Source organism: Crocuta crocuta, unplaced genomic scaffold (genome assembly GCF_008692635.1).
Source record: "Crocuta crocuta isolate KB4526 unplaced genomic scaffold, BGI_CrCroc_1.0 scaffold168, whole genome shotgun sequence".
NCBI lineage: Eukaryota > Metazoa > Chordata > Mammalia > Carnivora > Hyaenidae > Crocuta > Crocuta crocuta.
The window spans coordinates 1,350,820-1,369,535 of record NW_027532591.1 but is presented as its reverse complement, the minus strand read 5'-3'; the positions used below and the strand labels follow the sequence as shown (position 1 = coordinate 1,369,535).

Here is an 18,716-nt window from a genome sequence, read left to right as displayed (position 1 = left end):
TTTGTCCTGCAAAACATTTCACAAAGCCATTTTTTTATCAAGTCCCATCCTACCAGATGCCATATTTTTAAAGCCTCCCTTGACACATTTGACTATTTTGGTCAAATAGTGAACAATGGTGTATGTGTATAATAGGGCTTGCCACAAAAGTTAGTTTCTGATTTTGATAAAGTTCATTGCTTTTCTTCAAAAACTCATTGAATCCTAAAGCTGCAAAGACCACTAAAGTTTACATAGTCTAATTTATACATGGCATAGTTGGGGAAGCACGCCCAACGAAGGGCTCCTCTGTAATCATAGAACAGGTTAGAAACAGGCAGGTAGGAACTGGAAGCCAGGTCTCCTGGTTCCCAGCCCTGTGCTTTTTCTAGTCTATTCTGCTGCATCTCTGAAGGTGGGGCATTGTTCCAGGTGACCCTTACTTTGCTGACCTCGGGAGCCCTTGTCCCGCATATACCTGTGATTGGTCTTATGCAGAGCAATTTCTTTCTGTGCTGTAAAGTTGGCCTTATACTCAAGTTCATGTCAGAACATATTTTCTTCTCTAAGGAACAGCAGCTCATCAGAATTGAAAGCCTTGTGCCATTAAAACATATTAACTATGCCCATCCGTTTCTTACTGCTTTGTGTTCAGGCTAGTCCTGATCATTTTGAAAGGGACTGAAGAGGCAAAGCCTCAGTACATCCCCGTAGACTGTGAAGGACTGAATCAGGCGGTAAAGTCTCACAGAAGGCTAGAAATTCAGAGGGGATAGAACTTTGCCATGGAACAGTTAAAGAGTGTTTTCTGGTTTGGGGCCTGGGGCTTGAAAGATTAGCAGGCTTAAGAAAACATAGAGAAGGCATTCATTTCTGGTCAGGGGAAAGGCATGAATGGAGACATGGCTAGGGGTGTGGGTTAGGGAGAAGGCAAAGGAAGTAACAGTTACTGGATGTGTGCTGTCCTCCTGACGTTTTAGTCATGTTATGTCATATAACCCTCAGAACAGCTCTGTGAGTTAGGTGCTGTTCTGCCTGTTGTCCACCTGAGAAAAGTGAGACTCAGAGAGGTAAACTGACTAGCCTGGGGTACCCAGCTAGTAGGTAGCAGGACCAGGATTCACAACTAGGGCTGAAGACTCTAGCACCCTTCTTTCTGTTACTGCACACTGAAAGTAGAGGGAAGTGAGAGAGTTTGCGAGCTTCATCATGATGGCCATAGCAGGAGAATAAAGGCTAGCAAGTTGAATGGAAAGAGGATTCCGAAGGGCCTCTAAAGCCAACCGGGGAGGTTGGATTGATGTGATAGGAAAGAGGGAGCCATTCAAGATTCCAGATTGTTCACACAGAACCAGAGTTGAAAGGCTGTGGAAGTCATCTAGTCAAAGAAGGAAAGCTGTGTTTTAGGGAAACTAATCCGGCAGTGTTTATAGGGTGGGTTGGAGGGAGCAGGGACCGGAGGCAGGAAGTCCAGGCCATGACTTTTTCTGGTTTCCCTGCCTGCCATAGTGACCTGCAGTGGGTGCTGGCAGGGGAAGTGGCTGGGCCAGCACAGAGGAAAACTCAGAAAGAAACCTCATGGGATATTGATGTGTTAGATAGGCTGTGTGTCCACCACAGTAGCTCCCCCGTGACACTGGCAGCAGCAGAAGGCCTGGGAAACTTGTGCTCTGGGGTTATACAGATTTGGGTTTGAATCTTAATTCCAAAATTTACCACTAGTATGTCTTAGGAAAAGTAATTTAGTCCTTCTGAATCTCTATTCATGTCTATACAGTGGGAATAATAACTTCTACCTATTTCCGTCTCTTAAGGTCATTATGAGGATTAGATAAATTGAGGGTACACTATCTGGTTCATTATAGGTACTCAAAAAATATTAGTGTCCCCCTTCTCTCGGAGACCGTTGGCTAAAATGACTGTCACCTCTCTTTTAAGAATAATAATTTCAAAGAATATAGGAAAGCAGGGTCCAGGGTGGAAAAGAGCAGAGGTCTTTGAAAAACTGAAGCGGTCTTCCATCTAAGATTTTCTAATTCTGAATGTAATCAAATTCAAATTCCTTGATTCTCCCTTATCTCGGGAAGCTTGTGCAGGTAGCTTCAGAGTGTCATCAGGGGAGATGACTTGGGACCCAGTAGGGAGCAGCAGGAAACCTGTCCCCATCACGCCTGATCTGGCACACAGACTGCCCACCTGCAGTTCAGACTGCAGAGGAAAGGCCAGACCTGACCTTGGATCAGTGTTGCCCAGCTGGCCCCAGGCAGCACATCTCACTTCCAGAGTTCCTTATCTTCCTGAGCCATATGAACAGATTTGTGGTACTGAAGTTTGCAGCACAGGAAGACCAGGTGGATGTGGTTACCTGATACCAGGCCTGCAGGGATCTGAATGATCTTGTGAGCAAAAGGAAGTGAGGGCAGATGAGGCCAGGTGGATCAGTTACTTGCTGACATGTGTGGGTGGGCTGTGTTGCTGGGTGGTTTTGTTTTCCTTTTTGGATAGTTGAAAAACCTCAGAAATTGGTGAAGGAAGAAGTGTTGCTGACTGGCCTGTCTTCCCATCTGTGTGTGCTCACCTTCTTTTCCAAGCCAATCTTCAGTAGAAAGATCTTCAGCCATCTTTGAACAGTGGTTCTCGCCAGTCTGCCATCAATGTGGGTGTTTGTGCGGCCTCTCAGGCCAGGACCTCTCCCAAGAGGTCTCCTGACCACATGACGTTTTTGACCTACAGTTCTTTCTGAAGACAAGGACTTTTGGCAGAGCCCTTTTTGGCAGAGCCCTGAACCTTTAGAAAGTTCAGCTCATTATCAGCTGCCTCCCCCCTTTCTCCACAAAGGCCATTTCCACCCACCATATAGACTCAGCAGAAACACAACATAAATGGCAATGACAAAGTCAAAACTCCATTTTGTAATGATTAGCAAATGGTTTTTGAGTGGTTAAAAGAGCCAGAAAAGAGAAAAAATTTGAAAGCCTGTAGCTCATTGCTAGATCGTTCTGAGTCCTCTTACATTTACCAACCCTGCTCTGAAACCTTCTGAGAGCTTCCCTTCCAGGGAGCACTAAGCCGTGTTCTGTTCCATGTGCCATCAGAATCAGACTGAGGACACTGTGGTTGTATTTAATTTGTCAAAATCATAGGTGTTCGGAGCCGGAGGGAACTTAGAGATGAAATCCCATTCTCCCAGTTCAGTTCGTGGGAAGCTGAAGCCAGAGATGGGAAAGGACTTGTGCAAACACACTCCGATTAATGGCAGAGTCTGGCGACTGACCTCCTGGCTCCAGCTGGCCATGGTTTTGAAACTCAGCTCTACACTGGTACTACTTAGGGAGCTTTCGCCTATCCCTGTACCCAGGCCCCACCCAGAGGAATAACTCAGAATCCCTGGGAATGGGACCCAGGCACTAGCGATTTTTACAGCCCCAGACCACCCCCGCGTGTACCACTGTTGAGAACCACTATACTGGGATGTGTGTTCCAGCATGTTCACAGCAAAGGGAGAGAGGTCTTTCTAAAGTGCAACAGAGAAAGTACTGAAACGTACGTGTTCTGAGATTGGCTCGGGCTCTGAGCGGCCCTGTCATAACATGATATGTTTAGAATCCCATCCCTGCTACCTTAATAGTTGAGTGACTTTCAGCACTGGCTTCATCTTTCTCAACCCAGCTTTTCCATCTGAAATGAAAATAGTGTCCCAACACTTTCCTTCCAGGGTTGCCATGAAGATTTGAGATAGTGGATATAATACTCGAATAAAGTCTGGTGTATTATAGGGATCCAGTAAATGATTATTATTTCCCTAAAAGAAAGTTAACATAATGTTTATGGAAAGAGACCCTTATGGGTGTGCATCAATGTCTTTTAAAGGACAAGAGAAGTTTCCAACTGCCAGCCTGTCCGACTACACAGGTGCTTGTGTTCTTATCCCTTTCAGGTCCATCTGGGAAGCGGGATTTGGGTTGATGAGGAGAAATGGCACCAGCTCCAAGTAACCCAAGGAGATTCCAAGTACACAAAGAACTTGGCAGTCATGATTTGGGGAACAGATGTTCTGAAGAACAGAAGTGTCACAGGAGTTGCCACAAAAAAAAAGAAAGATGCAGTCCCTAAGCCACCCCTCTCGCCTCACAAACTAAGCATTGTCAGAGGTAGGTCACTGCAGTACAAACGCAATGGCTGAGATGCCGTCCTGTACTGTCAGGAATATACTAGACACAGTTTGGTTCAGCAGATACTGAAGCCTCTCCACGCCAGGCCCCGGGCTGGGCACGGAACACAAGAGCAGGTATGGACCTTGTCCCAGAAGAGCTCACGTCCAGCGGGAAGATGAGCTGTGGACACAAGTACAGTTCAAGTTGCTAGCATGAAAGAGGGGCACATGACATGCTGAGGAAGGTCTCAGGAGGGGAGGAAACCCCCTAACTGGAAAATCAAGGAAGATTTCTGGGGAAGGGGGTGACTGCATGGGCCTCAGAAGCTGTGCTCCTGACTCCTAGTCTCTAAGTGTCCAGCTGCCATGTTTCGATGAAGAAAGCAGACTCCATCAACATGTAGATTTTGAGCAGGTTCTAGGGCAGGCAAAAGATATGTCAGATGATTTCAGGTACCGGTGAAGGCAGTGAAGCATGATCACACATTATGGCAGGACAGAGGGAGCTGTGTGAGGTGCGTTGGAGCAGGCCTGCTTGAGGAGCCTGGGAGCTGGGGGTGGAGGGAGCAGCCCTGTGGAGGTCTCAGGGGCGGTAAAACAGGCAGAGTGAAGAAGCACAAAGGCAGCACACTCCAGCGATGAGGCAGCCCCGGCCGGCCACAGAGCCATGAGTGAGGGGAGAGCGAGGTCAGAGAGGCAGTCTTGAGGGCCATGAAAGCTGCAGTTAGCAGCTTGGATCTATTCTCCCCACAGGAGAAGGGCAGATCGTGGAGTGACCCAATGGGAGCTCAGTTAGGACACTCACGCAGTAGCCTTGGATGGAGATGATGGTGCCTTGGTCTAAGGTTATAGCAGTGGGAGTAGGAAAAAATGGCCAGGTTTAGGGTATGCTTTGGAAGTCAAGGTGGCAGGACTCAGCCAGACTAAGTGATCATCCGGGTTAGAGCCACAGGGTTCAAATCCATACCGCCCTGACTCTAGCATGGGCTTTGTTCAGCTGCTTCCCTTGCCGGGCTGACTCATGACTAATTCTTTTAGGCAGCCACTTATTTCTAAACAGTCAGAGGTAACCTTTAGTCTGCTTGCTGTCTGAAATAATGGATCCCCACTTGAGAGGTCCCCCTGAGAAAGAGGCCTTCCTGAGGATGTGGCCCTGCCCTGCCAGATAGGTGCCCAACCTCTGATTCCATTATACTTGTTGGAATGTGACTCAGCAGGTCCCAGGTGCTTTCCAGTGACTGACTGGCCCCATCTTCTTGCCGTGGACTAAAATCATCTGTTGTGTGTCTGCCTCAGGCACTGGTCTGACCTTATCTGATCCATCTCCCATCCTCGTTGCCTACCACAGGGCCTGGCACACAGTAGGAGCTCAGTAAATGAAGTTTGAACAAATGAAACACTGAGACCAACAAGCTGATCCCCGGACTGACCCTCCTGATTTCTTGTAAATCACTTCCCCTCTGTGTCTTAGTTTCCTCGGCTGAAAACCTCTTAAGACAACTGAAAGAGCTGCCTAGAATTTTAGCTTGGAAATTGTTATGTTCTTNCACAGAGCCCGACGCGGGGCTCGAACCCACAAACCGCGAGATCATGACCTAAGCGAAAGTCGGACGCTTAACCGACTAAGCCACCCAGGCGCCCCGGAAATAGTTATGTTCTAAGTATGAAAAGAAGTTACCACTCCTTCTTGACGAGCGAGCTGCCTCCATTGAGCTGATGTGACCTTGATGATCACATTATTGAAGTTCACCATTGCTCAGTGCTTCTCAGCTTGCAGGCTGTCTCCCATCCTCTCCCAGGGCAGGGTGATGGCAAGTAGCAGTGGGAACCCAGTATCAAAAGCCTGGGGTTCAGCCCCAGCTCTGCTTTGGTTTAACTTTGAGCTTACCCTGGTTCATATACCATATTCACTTTTGTTTCCCCAAGCCTAGCACAACGCCAGTACCAAGCCCATGCTCGGTGTCTCCATCAATAAAGCCAGGATTGTGGTCTTTGTCCTGGCTACCCAGTGCCCCAAAGAGACATTTTGAATGTTCCTTAAGCCCTACTCAGATGCAGCTAACCGGGCCCCCAGTGCTATAAAACAATCTAGAAGACCTCTCAGCTGTGTGGCATTGGGCCATCACACTCTCATGTTCTTCAAACCCAGGTCTCCCTCACTGATCCACTCCCCTATTTTCCAAGTCCCCCCTTTTTTAAATATTTTTATTTATTTATTTCTGAGAGAGAGAGAGAGAGATNCATCACACTCTCATGTTCTTCAAACCCAGGTCTCCCTCACTGATCCACTCCCCTATTTTCCAAGCCCCCCCCTTTTTTTAATTTATTTATTTATTTATTTCTGAGAGAGAGAGAGAGAGAGATCANCGACGCGTGGCTCAAACCCACGAACCGTGAGATCATGACCTGAGCCAAAGTCAGAAGCTTAACTGACTGAGCCACCCAGGCACCCTCCAAGCCCTTTTTAAACTTCCTTTGCCAAACATGATAGTCCACACCTCTCTGTTTCCCGGAAGATGGCCTTGCCTCTTCCTTCATGGAGAAAAGAAAAGGAACTCCCACAGGTTCGAACCGCATACCTAACTATACCCTCTGTTCTTCTGCCTCATGTCCCAGAAGAAGAGTCCCCTTCTCTTTTTGGGGGTCAGCCATTCTCTCCATCTGGATCCCAGCCCACCTGCCTTCCTAAGTACCCTGTTCCTCCAATTATGCTCTCGCACTCCCACTTCCTTCCCGGCATCATTTAAAGAGACCTTGACCACTTGTTTCTTATGAAGACACTCCCTGGAGGCCACTTCAGCCACCTGGCTGCTCCCATGTTTCTCTTTTCCTTTTCACATTCAGGTCCTTAAGTAGTTGTCTACACTCACTGCCTGTGGTCACTTATAACGCACCTGCTGTCTGGTGTCCACTCCTAACCCTCTACTTAGTCTGTTCTTGCCAAGTTTCCCATGGACTTCCGCCTTACCCGATCCGGGCCACGCTTTTCACCTCCTCCCCAGACTGTCTGATGGGACCCCTCACTCCTCCTTTACTGAGGACTTCCTCAGTAATGCACGCTCGACTGCCTCCTGCCTCCCTGGCTTCACATCCCCCTTGGGGGCTCCTCTTCTGCTGCCCTGTCCTCTGTCCCCAGAGTGTCCCCTCTCTCCACAAAGCTTTCCTCAGCTGATCTCACTTCCCACTGTTCCCAGGGCCCAGGCTGAAATCCGCACTCCCTGTCCTGGCTCACACCTGGCGACCTGGCCTCTGGGGACCCCTCTGCCTTCTGCTCACACCTCGCTTCCCATTTCCCGCTGTGCTCTAATCGCAGGGGCCTCCGACCACCTTCCTGTTTCCACTGTCAGCAGTGCCCTCCCTCTGCCCTGCAATCCCGCCTCCTTCAGGCCATCCAGAGAGGCCTTCCCCAGCGGCCCGACTGCATAGCCTTGGCATTGCTCTCTGTCTCATCAGCATCACCCTACATAAAGTCTCTGCATAGCATTTCTTGTTTGTTTACTTAGGAATTGTCTCCCCCACCCCAAGCCCACTAGAATATAAGCTTTATGAGCATCTTGTTCAGGGCTAGCAGGTAGTGAGTGCTCAGTAAACATTTGCTGAATCAGTGAACAATGTTCCCAAATCTATCCTTGGCTCAGTCCACACCTCTGTGTTCCCAAGCCATACATCCAGGCACCCACCGGCCGTCTCCTCATGGGTGCCCCCGTGACACTGGCATGATGCACCCCTCACCGCTCTCTCCTTTTTCCTCTCCGCACAGCCTTCTGCCCCTTCTGGACCCCCTGTCTTGGTGAAGGACACCACCAACAGGGACCCCAAGATGCCTATGCTTGACTCCTCCACGTGCCTTGTTCTGTCTCTTCTGTCTCCAAATGCGTCTTAAACCACCCACTCCTCTCCCTGCCCCACTGGGCCATCGTAGGCCATCCTTTCTCCCCTACATGACTCGGGCAGCTTCCAGACTCCTCTCTCCATTATGTAACCAGAGCGATCTTTCAAAAACCAGACATGATCCTGTCACCACCAGCCCATCACAGCCAGCCCGTGGTGCCCACTATTAAAAGGTAAGCTTCTTAACGTGTCACGAAAGCACCTTTATAGCCTGGCCCCTGGCCATCGCTGCAGCTTTATTTTTCAGCAGTATTCCCCTAGAGTTCTTGCCCTAATGAACTACTGTACTCTCTGAACAAGGCTTGTTCCCTCTAACATCAGGGAGTTTGTAAATGCCATTCCTGGGGCCTGGACCAATTACCCACCCTGCACCCGGGCTGCTCTGTCTGGCTAGCTGCTACTAACCACCCAATCTGCTTAAGAGAACCTTCCTCCAGGAAGTCTTCCCTGACTTCTCAGGGTGGGTGGACACTTCTGTCGTATATCCCAGAGCCCCTCATGCTCACCTCTGGTCTCTTTTTACTGCATCTTTGCCCCCCAGGGGCGTCCTGTAGCAAGCTTGAGAGCCCAGAAGTGCTTGCCATGCAGGTGATGAGAAGGAAGGTGACTTGCCCAAGACCATACAACTGGTTATGTTGGAGCGAAGCAGACGAGGCTTTCAGACTTCCTTGTCCCAGAAGTTTCTTGTCTTACGAAGTGCAGCGTTGGGTTTTTCTTTACTACAAGCAGGCAGGTTGGAAGTCAGTCTCCTATCCCACCATAACTCACTATTTTTAGCCTAACTATGTGAGTTCCTCCAGACTGCACTGGACTGGTCCTTCTAAGCAAGCGATCTGTGGACTGAGATTACTTGTGTTTATTTCACTTTTACCACACTTAGTCACATTTGCTGACAGCCCTTTCTCATGAGGATTTTCTCATCTCTTTGATTTTAAAGTCATTCCTGACTGGGTGGCAGTCGGATGGTGAGCGCTGGTACCACCTGCAAACGCAGAGAGCAGAGCAGGAGGGCCGTAGGAGAGTCTCGCTTTAATGATGAGCTCCAGAATGACAGTTAAACCTTATTAAGGTCAAATGACCTTTTACAGAATGTCTGAGTTTCCTAAATGAACCACAGCATTGAGTTCTGGTTAATTTTTATAACTTTTTTAATAGGACACATTAGCGCTGTTATAAACCTTGTTAATTAAGCAATAATCTCAAATGCTCCCTCGCAGAGGGAGACATTCCCGGCAAATGCAGGTGATTAATACCTAGAGTCTAACAAAGCCTCTTAATCAACCTCAGGGGCCGCTCAGCGCTCTTGCCCCCAGGACACAGGCACGCTTGGCATTCTGGGGAGGCCTCTTGGAAAACCCTCCTCCATTTGCCCCTTTTTCTTCCTGCCTCTTCTGTGACCCCTGCCAGGGCTCCAAGGGCTATCACACCCACTCTCCTTCTCTCCCCTTCTCTCTCCTCAGCCTCTTTACCACCCTACTACCTTCCAGACAGCTAAAGACTTAGCGCTGGAAGAATCTCCTTGGATCATGTTTGGATGTGGTTTGCCATCCTACTTTCACAGATGGTAAAACTGAGGCCCAGACGGGTTCCCACTTAGAGGTTGCACAGCAACTAGGGCAAGAGCCAGATTCGAACTCCTGACCTTCGAAACAGTTCTCAGCACAAGTTGTCTCCCTCACTTGGTTCAGGTTCCAGCAAAGTCACCGTGAGTATCTTCTTCCTCCTGGCTCAGGGCTGAAGACAGAATGTCCATGCACTCCCATCTGTAGCGGAGACACTGCTCACAGTTTTATTAGACCGTGAGCAGTGTTTTGAGACAGAGAGCCAGGCAAGTGTGGGAGTGCAGAAGCTATCAGCAGAGTGGGGTCTCCCAGTGTGATCTGGTAGGTCCTAGGGATGCTGAATCTGGAAGGATGAATAGGATTTAGGCAGCTGCAGGTTGGAGCCAGGGTAATCGGGGAAGAGATGATCAAAGACACTGATTTGTGGGATAGCTTGGAGCAGGAGAGAATTGCAGGGTGACCAAGCAGAAGGCAGGACTGAAGAGAGACGGGGCCTCCAACCTTCCTGTCTCCGTCCCTGTGGAAAGGCCAAGACAAGATGAAGTGGAGATAAGCAGCTTGGGAGTAGTCAGGAAGTAGTGGAGGTCAACCAAAAGCTTTTAAAAGCTTCTCCGTGCAAACTCTTCTCCGTGGGGAGGGGAGGGTGCCTGGGATACGGGACACCCATAGCACGTGCACCTGCAGCATGGCTGGCACTGGAGGTAGGCTGGCTGCACGCCCAGGAAGAGCTCGGTGCTGGGGAAGGTGCAGTGGACCCTGCCTGAACTTTCTCCAGGCCTCTACTTTCCCATATGCCACGTGTTAGTCCCCATGGGCCCATCGAGTGCTGATGTGCCGCACCTCCAGCAGGATTACCTGCTGTGGGCTGGCCTGGTAGACAAGATTTTGTTTATCCTCCATAGCAACTCCTTAGAGTAGGACTTCATTCCTGTTTTATAGGTGAGGACGCGCAGGTTCAAAGAAGTTAAAATTCTTGCCCATGATTATATATCCCACTGGTACATTCTCCATGCACCCCCCTAGTCCCCTTATGTCCAGAATTTTTATGACCTCTGGAGTTTCCCTGAACAAGTATTCATTTGTTCACTTAACATGTATTTACTGAATCTTGCCCCTCTGCCAGCACTGTGCTAGGCCCTGAGAGTGGACAGTCGTATGTACATAAAATAATTGTAACAACTCCTTACAGGTGTAATGTTCTTTAAGATTTAAAGAGGCTTGCAAAATGTTTATCTCACATGCTTCGTGGTAGCCTTAAAGATAACCTGGGGTTTGTTGTTCTTGGTAATGAGGTGAGGAATCTAGGGCAATGGTTTGCCTCAAGTGCCCAGGCTAGGAAGTGGGCAGAAGTCAGGCTCCTGTGGGACCTTCTTTGGGGCTCTCTCTCTGTTTCATCACAGCAAATGTCAGACACGGTAAGAGTGACCGTCCTCAGCCTCATTAGTAATCACCACGTTGAGATCCTACTTCACACCCACCGGGCTGTCACAACCTTAATAACCTGACAATGTCAAGTGCTTTTGAAGATACGGGCCAACCAGTACTTGCATACACTACTGTTAGGAGTGCCGGGCAGCACAACCGCCTTGGAAAACAATTTACTAGACATCACCTAGTAAAGTGGAGTATGCACACACCCTAGCGTTCAGCAGTTCCACAGATGGGCCCTCACTGGAGGATTTCCTGCATGTGTACCCCACGAGACATGCACCAAGGTGTTTGTGATTGCAAAACACTGGAAGTAATCGAAGTATCCGTTGACAATAAAATGGATCAGCAAACTGTGGAACAGTCCACTCCAGAGAATACTACCCATCCGTGAAAATGAATGACCTGCAGCCACACACTTCAACTTGAGTAAATCACGAAACTTATGTAATGTTGAGTGAAAAGCAGAAAGTCTGAAAGATACATAAGATATGGATATACCTGTAAAAAAGTTAAAAAACAGGGAAGAGTAAGCAATATATTATTTAAGAATGTATACATATGTGATAACACAAAAAGGAAAGAAAAGAAAAAATCCAGGAGAGTGCTTCCATCCGGGAAGGGTGAGGAGAGGATGGGATGGGGAGGGGTATCCAGGGGCTTCAGAGGGCCCAATAGTGTTTATTAAGATGGGTAGTGGGCACATGGCTATTGTATCATTGTTTTTAAAGTGAAAACTTACAGTATATAGCTACTTTTTCCTAAGTATATTTGTATTGAAAACTTAAACATACCGCGGTGCCAGATACGTGAATTTGTATTTGGGAAGTATGTCAGGAGGTACATTTTCTTTGTGCTCCCCTTAAGGGAGCACATTATTCACCATTAATTCGCCATTAATCCTTGGCCGTCTTGTTCCTTTCCCCTGTCTAGAGTGTTTGTACGACAGAATAGCACAAGAAACTGTGGATGAAACTGAAATTGCACAGAGACTCTCCAAAGTCAACAAGTACATCTGTGAAAAAATCATGGATATCAATAAATCCTGTAAAAATGAAGAACGAAGGGAAGCAAAATACAATTTGCAATAAACTTTGGATTTTTCATAAAGCCTTATCGTTTTCCTTGCGTGGCTTGTGATTTGCGGGCAATGGTGCCGTCCAGATGAGACCCCACCGTGCATGGTGGCATGTGGGCAGGGAGCCAGCAGGTTTCCAGGGTCATCGGCTTGCCCTGAACTTGGACTTCCCATTCCAAAGAAGTCAAATGGATTTGCTGAGACTCAGGCAGCAGCCTGGCGCCAGTGTCATTCTGGGGATGGGGAAGCACTGTCTTTCTGGAGGGGGATAAAGTGTCTCTGAGTTTCCTATCACTTGACTGAGAATTTGAACTAATATTTTTACCATTCAAGGACTTCTATCTCTGTTCCTCTATTTTGTTCTATAATAAAGCTTCATTAACTCTTTGATGTAGACAATCATTATCCTCATTTATTTAAGGATACTAAGTGTACAGTGGAGGTGACCAGTGTCCTTTGAGAGGTGGAACACTCAGGCTGAAAGCAAGAAAATTCATAAGGGGTGTGGTTGCAGATCTGCAGATCTGAAGGGCCGTCTCGAAAGCAAATTACTTTCTCTTACTTCAAGGGACAGATCTTAGGACCAGACGCCTCTCTCACTCAAGATGATCTGAGATCCAACTTCCTTGATAAATTGAATCAATCTCTGTGAAAGGGTGTAGGGGGCGGTAAAGTGAGATGCGGCTCAGCGTTACCTTCAGGAAGTAGGGGGCAGTGTCACCTTGCGTCAGTTCGTTTATCCTTTTATATCTAAAATGATCTTTCGAGTTACATAATTTTTATCTCCTTCAGTAACTGATTCTCTAAGGTGCCTGGTGCACAATCTGGCAAACCACATTCGATCTTCCTGTTGATCTGCACTTTCTGTAACGCCTGTGAAGTCAGCATGGTGTATTGGAAATGGCAAGGGTTTGGGGCTGAGCACCTGGCTTCCAATCCTGGCTCCCCTGCTTGCTTTGGGCTTAACCTAACCTCTTGAGTTTCCATTTTCTGTTCCTTAAAAAGGAGATAATATCTACCTTGCAGACTTGCTATAAGAATTATATATCTATATATAAAGTGTTCAATAAATGTTGGCGATTGTTATTTTCTTCATTTCTGGTCATTGGCTTTTAGGCATTGGTTGGAAAACTTCAGCCCCTGGTTTTTCTGGTGGTCTCTAAGCAAAAGGTCAGGGTCGCTGGGATAAGAAGGGGAAGTGGCTGCCTCTTTGAGGAATTTTGTTTTAGTAAATAAAATAACCCTTTGTAATAATGTGAAATATTGTATGCTTGCTAATAGGATGTGTACATATGAGTTTCCTTGTATGGTATTCCCCCAACTTTCCATAAATGAGCATAGTGTGATCTTGGACTTATCACTTAACTTCTCAGGATCCTTATCGGTATAATGAGGAAAATAATGTTTACCTCACAGGCTATATGAATAACTAAGTAATAACAACAACAGGACTTTTCTAAGTGACACAGTTTAACTCATGAGTAAAGTTTGTTACACTTAGTTGTGTTCAGTACATTCATGTTATGAAGATGGGTTCGTTTCAAAGGCATGAGGCAGCTTGGACATGAGTAGTGCAGGATGCATGAGGGACTGGGAAAAAGTATGCATTATTCTTGAGCTCATCCTCTTTTCTCCCTAACAATGGTGAAGACATAGACACGTGGAAACTATTTCCCTTCAAAGACCATTACAATGTGGTACCTGCTTTATAGGTGCTTTTAATTTAGTGGGGGAAGTAGTCATAGAAATACATATTTAAAAACGCTATGAGAGATTGAGTGCTTTGTGTAATGTATGATGCACACATTAGGGACAGAACAGTAATGAAAGATTCTGGGATCTGAGTTCAGATCCTGACTTTGCCACTTCTGGCAAAGTCATTTAACCTCTCTGGGGCTCGTTTCTTTAAAGGAGAGATCATGATCCCTAACTCAGGTTAGTTGTCGAGAGGATGCCAGGTAACATCTGGAAAAAAGGCCTCCAAAAACCTCAAAGAGCCACAAAGATGTTAGTTACTTTTAGCTTATAAGGCAGAATAAAACCAGAAGTGGGATGTGACGAGAAAGGACATAAAAGCCAATTCTGATGGGGAATCTGGAAAGGTGCACAGCCGAGTTAAGCTGAAATGGTTTTGAGCCCCTCTTGAGCACTCAGTGCCCTGTTACTGTCAGACAAGCAAGGCCATAATTCCTATACCCACACAAATGAAGAAACAGGCTCAGAGAAGATTAAATAACATGTTGGCCAAAGTCTCAGATTTGTCAGCAGTGGAGCTGGACCAGAATCTGGATCTGTACAAAATCCACCCTTTTACCTCTTCCCTGTAAGATGAGTGGGATGTTATGGTCTGGGCTTTGACTCTGGTTATGTAATTTCAGTGTATATTTAGAGAGACCCAACCTAAGTAAATCAATGGAAAGTAATTGGTCTCATTAATTCAAGCCATTTGAAGGAACTATAGTACTATTTAAAAGGATGCAGAGTTTTATTCCATTAAATACATACACAAAACTCAAATTCACTTTGTGTAGTAGAGAGTTTCCCAAATGTGTCCAATATTAAGAATATGCTGAGGTGTTTAAAATATAGACTTCTGGGTCATGGCTTAATGAGCTTGAGTCAAGAAGCTTGGGATAGGGCTAGGGACACGTATTTGAACACGAGTACCACTCTTGAATAATACTAATCTAGTAGAAGTAACTAGAAAAAAAAAGACTTGATTTAACCAAGGAACAAAAGTGTTTCCAAAGTAAAAAGACATGTTCCTTTTAAAGTGCCTGATGATATTTCCAACTGAGAATAAATATCCTTTTAAATAACTGAGGACCTGCCCTAAAAGGTTGTCTAGATCCCTCTCATGTTTGCTGAGTGCTGGTTAGCTGGACATGAGGCAGAAGGTGACTTTCAGTTTCAGCACCAGTGAGCATCCCCTCACTTTGCACTTAGGTTCATTCTTTTGATTCCCGTGACAGGCGAGTAAGTCATGTAGGACAGGACAGTCAGGACTCAACTGGCAGAGCCTGAATTGATAAGGTTTGGGCACTGTCTTCAGAAATCTTGGCAACAAGTTCCCTGTCACCAGATGACACTGAAAGATGTGGCCTGTTTTTATTTTCTAGCTGAGGAATGATATTAGTGACCATTATGCACCCATGGATTTCTTGGATGCATTTCTAAATTATGACTTTCTTTTGTAATTATAAAGAAATAAAAACTACTTCATAGAAATTTTTTGAAAAATAGGGAAAACATTCTACAATTGCACTCCTCTAAGCATTGCAATGGGTCTTTTGTAGTCTCTTTCTCAAGGCTGTGAGACTGTATTCTACACACCTGGGACCAGAGCATGTGCTCGGGTTTGCATCCTTCCCTTTCCATTGGATCATGTTTCCCTGTTGCTCTAGGAAACTTAACCATCAGTTCCAACATCCACCAAGCGGACAGACATCAAGCTATAGTTGAGGAAGCCATCTGCTGTGCTGTGGGGCCAAGGAGGAGGGGTGCCAGCTCCTGAGAGGCCCCTACTGCACAAATCAGTACATCTAGGGCAGGAGGGAGAGCCTGAGTCTAGAAGTCAATGCGTTCGAGTTCAGTTGCCAACTCTAGCACTTACTACCTCACTTGACATGAGTTACATAGTCATCTTTCTGAACATCAGCTTCTTCACTGGCAAATGGAGGAAATAACATCCCATTGTGGTGTTGCTATTAGTACTGAATGTAATTAAAGCGCCAAGCCAGAGAAGATAAAGGGCCAGCAAGGTTAGAGCTGACATTCTCTCCTCTTCTCTCCCCACACCCTTTCAAGTCCTCCCCTGAGTGTGCCACAGTCCAGTCTCCAACTTGCTCTGACCTCTTACACAGTGACCTTGGCTTTCATACCTGCCTTTGGCCTTCCAGACAGCTTGTGCTTTTCCCACAGTGCTCCTTGTTCATGGCATTTTCCTTTGCACACCAGCTGGGCCCCTGTCTCCCCTCGCAGAAAAGCCCCAGCTTCTGGCCCACCACCCAGGGGCCCATTTGCCCTTCCTTGAATTTTTAGGTTATTTATAAATAGAACTCGGGAAGATTTTCATGTGCACATTTTTCCCTTTATATTTTCTCTCATTTTCTTAAGGTCATTTTACCTGGGTCAAAAGGAATGACTTTTTTTTTTTTTTAATCATTCTTGTTACATATAATGAGTGTGACTGTGTTTTAAATTATTTTGCCAACTTAGTAGGTGAAAACTAGTACCTCATTATATTTCCTTTGATAATTTCTAAGATTGCACATCTCGCCAGAGTTTGGTTTGTTGTTTTCAAAAAATAAAAGCTTAACCTGTGTAAGCATTTCCAGCAGAATCTATTTCATTTTTTCTGTGTTTAGTCTTCTCTGGACAAATGTGTATATACATTTTTTACTTGGGCATATAATTTCTTTTATATCTGCAAAGAGATCAACAGATATTTTCATCACTTCTTTTGAAGGGATTGATCAGTTTGTGCCAAGTAGCTTCATAGGCTCATAGAACCTCTGGGTCAAAAGTGAACCTCAAGGTCCTCCACCAAGATCTCCTGCCCACTATAAGCAAATGCCTCTCTTGACCATGCTTGAATACCTCCAGGCATGGGGGAGTCAGCCTCTTACCCAATTATTGCTGTCACTGAGATGTTCTTCTGCTGAGCTAAAAATCTACTTCCCTGAGACTTCTAAGGTCATTCAATTCTCTCCTCTGAAGTCACACACAACACTTCTCCTCATAGCCCTTTGCAGAATTGAAGGTAACAATCCTGTCTCTTCACCAACTAATAAGTAGTTCAAATTCTATTTTACTGTTTGTCACGTGAGGGAGGCTACACGGGACAGAGTGGGGCTTCTGGACTTATCACTGTGTTTGAATCCTGACCATCACTTTCTACTATCTGACCTTGAACAAGTGCATAACGTCTCTTAACTTCAGTTTTCTCATTTTTAAAATGGGAACATAATCCCTACCTATAACAAGAGCTATGTAAGATAATGTGAGTAAAGCAGCTAGGCATTCAATATCAGTTCCCTAATCCTAAGACCCCTGACCATCCAGATTGCTCATTTATGGTTGTGTCCCTAAAGGGTAAGGGTTTAAGACTGGACAGGTATTTTAGGAAGGGTCTGAGTGGCACTAATTAGAGCAGGTTATTACCTCTTATGCCAGCACACCTCTATGAATGTGGCCTGACCCTGAATTAGCATTTTCCATGATAGAATTGTCTCATGTTGAGTTAACGGTCACCAAACTTTCTTCTGTGTTCTCTTCTTGGCTAACACAATGCTTGTCCCTTTAGTTCGCTGTGTTGTAAGAGGAACGTAGGTCTTGAAGCCAGAGAAACTCCCACCAAATTCAGCTCCTGATTTCACTATTGATTAGCATAGAAGAAATTGGTCAAGTGCATCATGTCCCCCAGCCCCAGCCACCGTATCTATTTTGCAGTTGTTATGGTGATCATACTGGCCTGCCGCCACGGCAGGCCCACAGTCCCTGCCTTCCTAGTTCAGGGCTTCAGTAAAGTGCTTCTTTTTGTTCCCTTCTTCTTTCTCTTTTTCCTTTTAGCAGCTCTTTATCACCACCACCGCCCCTCATTCAAGTGTGTGTTCTTAAATATATTTCTTAAATGAAATACAGGACTTTGCGTTTATCCCTCTTCTATTTCATCTTACTGGTTTCAGCCCAACATTCCAGCTGGTTGAGATCTTCTTTCCATTTGTGTTTCAAATACAAAACAGAATTTGAGGAAAGCCAAAGCCAAAGCCAAAAAAGAAAATCCAGCCATAATCCCGAGAACCAAGCCCAACTGCGCATGGCTCCTGGGAGCCCCTCCTGTCTTTCCATGGGCAGCGTCTTTTTGTCCCTGATGGTTGGCCAGCTTCCCATGACCCTGCCTTGTGCCTCTAACATCATGTGGCAAACATTTCCCCCTCTGCGGCCCCATTTGCATAATAACCATTTTAATGCCCTTTCCGGTATTAGGCCCTGATTACCTTCTTATCTCTTATGTGCATTTCGTTGTCTCTAGTGTCTTGCCGTTAGACATAATGCTGCCATGATCGTTTATGGTTGTTTGTTTCTTAAATCCCCAGGATGAGCTAATTGGGTTAAAGGGCAAGAACATTTTAGAGTCCTTTCCATGTGTTTTTATATTGCTTTCCAAAAGGTTCAGCCGTGTCTCAGGCAGGGTAGACATGCATGTGTTTTTGGAATTTTTAAAGAAGCGTGGTGAATTCATTTTCTATAAAGATATACTTTTTCAACTCCTGTCCAGGTGAATTGTCTGTGCATGCATTTGGGTATTTGAAATCCTTTTGGCATTTGATTCTATGATAGGTCCTTTCTCCCAGTTTTATAGTATATAAATATGATCTTTTGTGTCCTAGCCAAATTATCAATAATAATGTTTAGTTCAGTGAAAAGGAAAAAGCCATATGGGCCTCCACTAAAGGCCCTCTTTGCCTCCCCAGTTAGCCTTCTCTAAGCTGGGTTATTCTGTAGCTAGAACTCCTGCTAGTGCAATCGTGGAAGGGCTCTGAGATGTGGCATCTCAGCTCCACCTCCAGGATGAGAGTGGCTGTGTGTTGGTCCATCCCCACCCCCCCCACCCCCGCCGCTC

The 18,716-nt window shown here is 46.1% G+C and overlaps 1 protein-coding gene across 14 annotated transcripts in view; it reads left to right on the top strand.

Annotated features, from left to right (window-relative positions):
* The window catches only part of AGBL4 (AGBL carboxypeptidase 4), a 1,406,556-nt gene that overhangs the window by 1,175,530 nt on the left and 212,310 nt on the right, over positions 1-18,716 (top strand). Inside the window, exons 10-12 of one of the 14 annotated variants that reach the window (XR_013338939.1) lie at positions 3,917-4,130; positions 9,484-9,728; positions 11,947-12,000. The exons of 12 other annotated variants lie outside the window; for them this stretch is intronic. Coding sequence is in view for 1 of the 2 variants with exons in the window: in XM_077779720.1 (XP_077635846.1) it covers positions 3,917-4,130; positions 11,947-12,104 (372 nt within the window). In the remaining variant the exon portion in view is untranslated. Of the gene's footprint in view, positions 1-3,916; positions 4,131-9,483; positions 9,729-11,946; positions 12,124-18,716 lie in introns of those variants that run through there. One more of the 14 variants, XM_077779720.1, reaches the window with a different exon arrangement.